This window comes from Triticum urartu, chromosome 3 (genome assembly GCF_003073215.2).
Source record: "Triticum urartu cultivar G1812 chromosome 3, Tu2.1, whole genome shotgun sequence".
Classification (NCBI taxonomy): domain Eukaryota; kingdom Viridiplantae; phylum Streptophyta; class Magnoliopsida; order Poales; family Poaceae; genus Triticum; species Triticum urartu.
The window spans coordinates 539,186,688-539,194,188 of record NC_053024.1 but is presented as its reverse complement, the minus strand read 5'-3'; the positions used below and the strand labels follow the sequence as shown (position 1 = coordinate 539,194,188).

At 43.5% G+C, this 7,501-nt stretch overlaps 1 protein-coding gene and 2 non-coding genes across 3 annotated transcripts; all 3 read left to right on the top strand.

Annotated features, from left to right (window-relative positions):
• The first annotated feature begins 1,915 nt into the window (after positions 1-1,915).
• On the top strand, positions 1,916-2,899 carry LOC125544848 (cytochrome c oxidase subunit 3). The gene has a single exon (XM_048708619.1). It carries the CDS (start codon positions 1,999-2,001, stop codon positions 2,839-2,841), a length of 843 nt encoding a protein of 280 aa, XP_048564576.1. The 5' UTR covers positions 1,916-1,998; the 3' UTR covers positions 2,842-2,899.
• Positions 2,900-5,260: 2,361 nt separating this feature from the next.
• Positions 5,261-5,334, top strand: TRNAM-CAU. The gene has a single exon. It is a non-coding gene; the product is annotated as a tRNA-Met (tRNA).
• Positions 5,335-5,464: 130 nt separating this feature from the next.
• Positions 5,465-5,538, top strand: TRNAN-GUU. The gene has a single exon. It is a non-coding gene; the product is annotated as a tRNA-Asn (tRNA).
• Positions 5,539-7,501: the final 1,963 nt, after the last annotated feature.

The following is a 7,501-nucleotide window of genomic DNA, read 5'->3' as shown; positions in this document are numbered from 1 at the left end:
AAGTGGGCCGCATGGGTCGGCCCTTTCACCTCATTCTTTTCCGTTTCCACGCTCTGAAACTGGGTTCTTTCACTTCAATCTCTCTCATAATCAAGCTGAGATATGATGCTGTTTCATCCTAGAATTTTGAGAAATCCCTTGTTGGCTAGGACGGACCCTTAGTATAAGATAAGTCAACACAACAGGTTGTGTCAGTTTCTCAAAAGACATGGGCTCGCCTTTCGAGGTGACTAGCTGCATTCATTGGTTTGCTTTCTTCCACCAACTTCACAACCATCCTTCGTTGATGACAGGCAAGCTCAACCACAGTTTCCGTAGTTTGGTTCAATTCATTCGGCATTTCCATTTCCAATTGGTAAGTTCTATTTTCTCCGACCCAAGGAAGAAGATCACAAGCGGGAGTCCCCTCTAGGAAGAGATGCTTTCCAAAGGTCGTACGCTACTATTGAATGGCCAAATAGGGATTGAAACAGAGTAAATAACTAGAGTATCCCGTCGTAGTGGTAGCTGCATTTACGCGACCGGGTCCGAGCCATGGGACAAGACCAAATTGGATTGGATTTGTCACATCCGCGGATGGAAGACCGTAGATTTCTAACTTTCCCTACTCGGAGAGCACGTGTATGTAGTCCGCCTGTATCTACTTATTTATTCGGAGAGCGCCATTAATAGGATTCAGAAGTCGTACAAGCTATGGCGGAGCCGTTTACCAATGCACCTAGTTCTCCTCATATTTGATTCTTTTTTTGGTATCATTGGTTCCACGTACGTCTTTTGGGCGAGCTTTCTTCACTGTCATCAAAACCAACGCTCAAACCGAAGCTTTCCGAGCAGTTGTTTATTTCTCACTTTAGCTGCTGTCATTTTCCTCTTCCGAATTAAGCGAGTGAAAAACAAGGGGATCAGAAGAACAAACAATAAGAATGAGGGATTGAAGTCCGTTTCCTTCGTATCGTATTTCAACGGATCGGGTAGTTCTAGTCTTTTTTGATTACTCCTTCCTTTTTCCCATCATTTGACATAACATAATTAAGAAACTGTTTGATGGTCAACGGAACAAGTAGAGAAGAAAAATGCCCTTATTCCAAAGGAAGTGAGTGCCAAAGCGAAAATAGAGTAAAGAACAAAAGAACGAAATGCAAGGGTTGCATCTGCTGTTTCAAGTCCGGACGGTTCCTCCGCTAGGTTATTGAGTTGGCTCCCCTGTTATTCTTCATCAGACAACACACACTTAATGGAAAAACAAGGTATCTTTTTGGAAAACTTCTCTACTTATGACTTTGTTAGCGCTTTGAGGGCTTCACTATGTTCTTTGAAATCTTGTATAAATAAGAAAGAAGTCTTTCTCAGGAGATGACTCTGCTGATACCGAGTTTCAATGCAAAATGGCTCCCACTTCTTCTGAAAGAAAACAAGGGAAAAATCAATATGGAGCCGTCAGAGGCTTATCTGGCCGATATGACTTCCTGAAATCCTTTCCAGATAAAAACCTAAAATGGAGGGGTTGGGGCTTTGGCTCCAGGCTCAAACTCTATCTTGTGGTAGACTGCCCTCCTAGGGAGCGCTTGGGCAACTAACTTGTGGGGCATGACATCCCAAATTCATCATTTACATTAGGAATTTCCTGACAAAAAGTCTTATGTGTATTGGATCCGCTCTTCTGTTAGCATGAACACATGAATGAGATTCTTCTTATTCTTCCTAACATGAAATTTTGCATAGAATGATTGTTCATGTTCACGCCGCTGAGGTTGTTCCCACCATTGAAGTAAGAGTCTGGGTGTGTTTTTCTTACTAATACGGAGAGGGTTCCGAATGATAAAAACCAATCCAAAACTTCTTCGTTTCGTTGGTAGAACCCACACCAACTCTTTTCTCTAAATAATAGAGAGATCTTTTGATAGTCTCACTTCTATCAATGCAATGAAAGAACTATTCCTTCCTATTTGTTTGTCCTAATGAGACAAAAAAGAGCCTCCTTCTTTACCACTTTAGGGGATGGGGGTGAAGGGGGGTTTACATACAACCGGGGCAAAGTGGTTTATGATTGAATCTCAGAGGCATTCTTATCATTTGGTAGATCCAAGTCCATGGCCTATTTCGGGTTCACTCGGAGCTTTGGCAACCACCGTAGGAGGTGTGATGTACATGCACTCATTTCAAGGGGGTGCAACACTTCTCAGTTTGGGCCTAATATTTCTCCTTTATACCATGTTCGTATGGTGGCGGGATGTTCTACGTGAATCCACGTTGGAAGGGCATCATACAAAAGCTGTACAATTAGGACCTCGATATGGTTCTATTCTCTTCATAGTCTCGGAGGTTATGTTCCTTTTTGCTTTTTTTTGGGCTTCTTCTCATTCTTCTTTGGCACCTACGGTAGAGATCGGAGGTATTTGGCCCCCAAAAGGGATTGGGGTTTTAGATCCTTGGGAAATCCCTCTTCTTAATACCCCTATTCTCCCTTCATCCGGAGCTGCCGTAACTTGGGCTCATCATGCTATACTCGCGGGGAAGGAAAAACGAGCAGTTTACGCTTTAGTAGCAACCGTTTCACTGGCTCTAGTATCCACTGGCTTTCAAGGAATGGAATATTACCAAGCACCCTCCACTATTTCGGATAGTATTTATGGTTCTACCTTTTTCTTAGCAACTGGCTTTCATGGTTTTCATGTGATTATAGGTACTCTTTTCTTGATCGTATGTGGTATTCGCCAATATCTTGGTCATCTGACCAAGAAGCATCACGTTGGCTTTGAAGCAGCTGCATGGTACTGGCATTTTGTAGACGTGGTTCGGTTATTCCCATTTGTCTCTATCTATTGGTGGGGAGGTATATGAAAGAAGGGAACGAATAAGTGGATTGAGGAATAAAAGCTCGAAGACAAAGAGAACTTCTCTGGGTACTCAAGATATTGTGTTTGGAGAGGTGTAGATTGTAGATTCCAGCCGAGAAGACCAGGAAAAGATAAGGATAAAGAATGTCATATATCTCAGGAGCTAGATCACTTCCCGATGAACAAGTCAGAATTGCCTCAACAAAAATGGATGGAATTGGACCGAAAAAAGCCATTCAGCTTCGTTATCGATTAGGTATCAGGTGCATAAAAAGGAAATCAAGTTTGGGAAATGCCACCAAGGAAATGATTTATGGACCATAGTCACTGCTAGATCTCTTATTTCTTTATTTTCCTGCATCCGGACAAGAAGATCTATTTCTCCCTTCGGGGTGACGCTAGCTGAACTTACTTAGAAATGGTCAATTTTGCCTGCCTTGGAGTAATGATTCCACCATTGGATCTTAGAAATGGAGAAGTCGAGGTCGAAGCCTATCATCAAGGCTATCTACAAATAAAGCATAATCGGAAATGAGCAAATACAAATAAACAAGATCTGGAAGAGTTTCCGCTTTCGCACGCACCTGGACCGCTGGATTATGTTGAAGAATAAGACCTCGCCATGGCAGACTCTAGCTTAAAGGTAATGAGCTGATGAAACCAGAGCAAGAGAGGCACCGAAGCAACTCGAGAGATACTTTCTTTGAAATCGGGATTTTGGGGGTCTCAATGGAAGGCAAGGTAGCGCTACTGAATCCCCGTCGTACTGAAGCTGCTCCTCTCGCTCTCGATAAAGACAAGGAGGTCATGAAGGAGCTGGAGGGGAAACGTGGGGAGGATGGGCTGGAACCTGAAAACGCTTGCTTGCGCCCCACCCCGGCCCTATCTTGCTCCAGCTTTACGGGGGTGATCGACGACGGCCACGCCGGGGAGATGAACGTCTCTTCAGGTATGAGATTATGTGGGAGACTTGAGCGCATGTTGGACTCGCCCTACTATGGACATGAGATACATCTGGTCCCACTACCCCGTGTCATATTTAAAAGCTGGATCTTGTTGTTCATGGCCCCATTTCTCACTGCACTTAAAACAGAGCCCCCGGGTGTGTCGATATGTATGGAGGGCCGAATTCTTGTTGGCGTTGAGTGTACTAAGTCTAAGATCTGCTTACCCGTGTGTCCTAAGATACTGCTGCTTTCCTTGTAGCCATGTCTGAAGCAAACAGTGCCTGGGTAAGCTAGTTGATCCCACCCGAGAGCTCTAGCGATTCGTATAAGTGTTGGTTTGTCGACTAAGCAGTCGCCTTAGGAGCACGTCGTCAGTATCACACTTGTTATTCGCAAAATCTACCTTCCAAACGATTTCCAGAGGATCGAGCAAGAAAAGGAGATAGTCAATCTCTGTTTGAACCCGGTTGCTTTCTGTGCAGAGATGTTTGCTCGTGTCTGTCTTCCGGGTCATCTATAGAGGCTTCTGTTTGGATATAAAAACGGACATATAGGTAGCTTTAAGGTGATGTATCGTCTGCGGTTCTTCCCGCTGTACATCAATCGTTCACTAAATCGATGAGGAAGGTGAAAGTAGGGCCATCGACTGGGAAGCAAGCATGAAGGAAGAACTCTGGACTTTGGTTTCAAGCTAAACTATTTACTTCTTCTTAAACAATTTATTGCTTTCCATTCCACTGCTTTTGCACAAAGCCAACGAGCTTCAAACTTATTGCTACTTCCACTCCGTGAAGATTCTTGGTCGTCGTAGTAACACGTATCAAGCACCAGTTGAAAGACCCATTCTAGCTTAAAATCAGTCTTCTACACGATTCCTTATTTAGGAGCTTCCTGTGGTGAATTGGGATACCTAAGTATTTTAAAGCTACGGATACACCAAAAAGGTGGGCATATTGAGTCTCGAACTGCTTGCTTTATGCGGCTCAACTATTGCCAGTCAGTACGGATGCATTGGTACTCCGATCCGATATCATAACTTTATTCAATCTCATATCCAGATCCAGATTGGGAGCACAGTCACGAGTCTGCACCTAAGGTGCCTCGCCTCTCGTGGGGAACGTATTGCATTTTATGCATTCTACCCCGCTTCAATGATTGCTATTGCCCCGCTTTTCTGACTCTTCTCTGCTTCTGAACTTACCTGCTCTGTTTCTTCAGGTTCAGAGTTAACACCTTCAGGCGATCTTCCAAACTATAATTGTATTTGCCAACTGGAATTCGGGAAGTAGTAGCAACGACAAGATTTCTTGCATTTTAGTACTCGAAAGGATGGATAATTCAATACTGAACTGCCTGAATCAACCTGAATCAAAAAATGATTTCTCGAATTTTAGTATAGAAAGCAGATCGAAAACCCCTATTTAATTAGTTCTTTCGAGTCACTCACTGAAGAGGGAAAGAAAGATCAGGGGAAGAAGCGGGGTAGAGGAATTGGTCAACTCATCAGGCTCATGACCTGAAGACTGCAGGTTCGAATCCTGTCCCCGCCTTATCACACGTCAGACAGATACCCAGGATCCGAGTCCTGATCACCTGTTTTTTAATCCCTGTTGTTATGGAAAGTGTTGCTGTGTCAAATCGAGATTATGTGGGTGTTCATCTTATTAAGCAATTCGTTCGTCCTCAATAGCTCAGTTCGGTAGAGCGACCGGCCGTTAACTGATTGGTCGTAGGTTCGAATCCTACTTGGGGAGATTTGATTCATTCTTTAATGTAAGAATAAAGAATGGAATTAAAGGGCTTGCTTTGACCCTTAGGAGTAGAGTAGGTAACCCGTTTGCTATCCTTATTTCTATTTCTATTGCATTTTCTATCTCATCGTATCACATTGTGTTCTACGATTCCACTTCGACAAAAGGAAAGAGCATACCTAAGTTCAATAGCTTTACGTCCGCTATCCCGATCATGATTTTCCTACCCTCAGGGGGAAAGTAAAGGCCCTTTCTTACTCGAAAGCCGTTCCAATCAAGGCAAGAGCCAGAAGTAGACCGACTTGTAGATCGGGTAGCAATAGGCTATGACATAGCTCACTTTACCAAGAACATAGGGCGTAAGATCAAGAGGTTCTTCCACCGAAAGATGGGGATCCTGTCTCTCCACAAGGGTTCCCTTTCTATCGAACTGGCCTTGGCGAGTCGCTTTAATTCCACTGGAGGGTTGTAGCTAGACCAATTCTCTACATTGTTATTATTGTCCTCCCGACCGATCGATCACATCCTAAACTCTGTATGTCAAGCTAAGAGTAACCATAGTCTCAGCAAATAGATAGTCTCCTTCCTTTGTTACCGGTCTTCTTATAATGCCGGGCCACGCCCAGAAGTTTCCTTAAGTGACATGGCTAATAGGAATATTACAGATTTACTCAGCGTCCATTTTTTATTCCCGTCCATATCTGTTACGGTTTGTTTCCTAGAGCAGCACTTAGGAGCAGTTGGAAAATAAACCACTTTCAACACCCGGGCGCTAAGAGACATAGGATCTTGTAGAATCCGCCAGGCTTGCCTAGCCAAGATAGCCAGATTCTCAATTTCAATGTCTCTAAATCCCATGCCTCCCTTATACTTCGGCATCGTCATCAAGTCCGACGAGACCCATGCCGTCTTCCTTCCTTTCTACTAAACAGAATTTGACCCTATTTCAGTACCACTTGATAAGCCCGGATCTGTCTGACCAATAGGAGATAGGTAGAAGAATAGCGCTAAGGATAGTTACTGAAAGGCAAGGCTTATATGAATGTGCTTCCTAACAGTCTTAGTCGATTGAAAGAAAGGATTGCTATCCAAGCACGATAATAAGAATATAGATAGAGCCTCTATAACTCGAGCAAATGCCATGAGTGAGACTCTAGGACTTTCAGCGTTCATCCTATTTATGATAAAGCGTGTACTGATGTAGTCGGCGAGCATCCCATGCTAGAGCAGAAGAGGTTCTTTCTAAATCGGAGTATCGGGACTCATTGAACTTCTTGCACATAAGATTCAAATTAGAGTGTTGAATTCAGATACCGTTTTTGGGATCGATCTTCCTTTCGGGTCATATATGGATGTTATCGAGAATGAATACCTCCCTGAGGTAGTGTTGTTTCTCTTTCCAGAGCAGTATAAGAAAATATCGTCGTCACTTTTCAGGTTGGCCGTGGTTGTGCCTGAAGTTGACGGTCGGTATACTCGCCAAGCCTACCACTGTGAGATATGTGCTCTAAATGGGAGGTATGCACAACCGCATGAGATTTATGTAGTGCATGAGTTGTTGTGGGGGAGTCAACCGATCTCTAACCAGATCTAGAAAAAGAGGTAGCTATGGTCGAGTATCCGATCTCTAACCAGCCTTCGGTGCCTCTCGAATAGGATTTGTCGTAGACATGTGCCAATGACGCTTCCTCGTCACATGTTGATACAAGTAAGATTGAGGGTAGAACCTTTCCCCTCGCGCAGTAGCGAATTCTATAAACGGATTGTTCTATTTCTAAATCATTTTAGGAATGAATGAGAATTGTGTATGCATTGTACCTCGCCTTAAAGGTCTATTTTCTCAGAAAAGCGGTTTGAACATATAGAGAATATGTTTTCTAGCACGAGCGAAATGAACATCACTGATCCAATACAAGATCAGACAGATTCAAACACCCGGCAGAAAAAAACCTTCTCTGGACATTGT

Coding starts and splice junctions, on each gene's coding strand:
- LOC125544848 (XM_048708619.1), top strand. CDS start 1,999: ATGGGGGTGAAGGGGGGTTTACATACAACCGGGGCAAAGTGGTTTATG.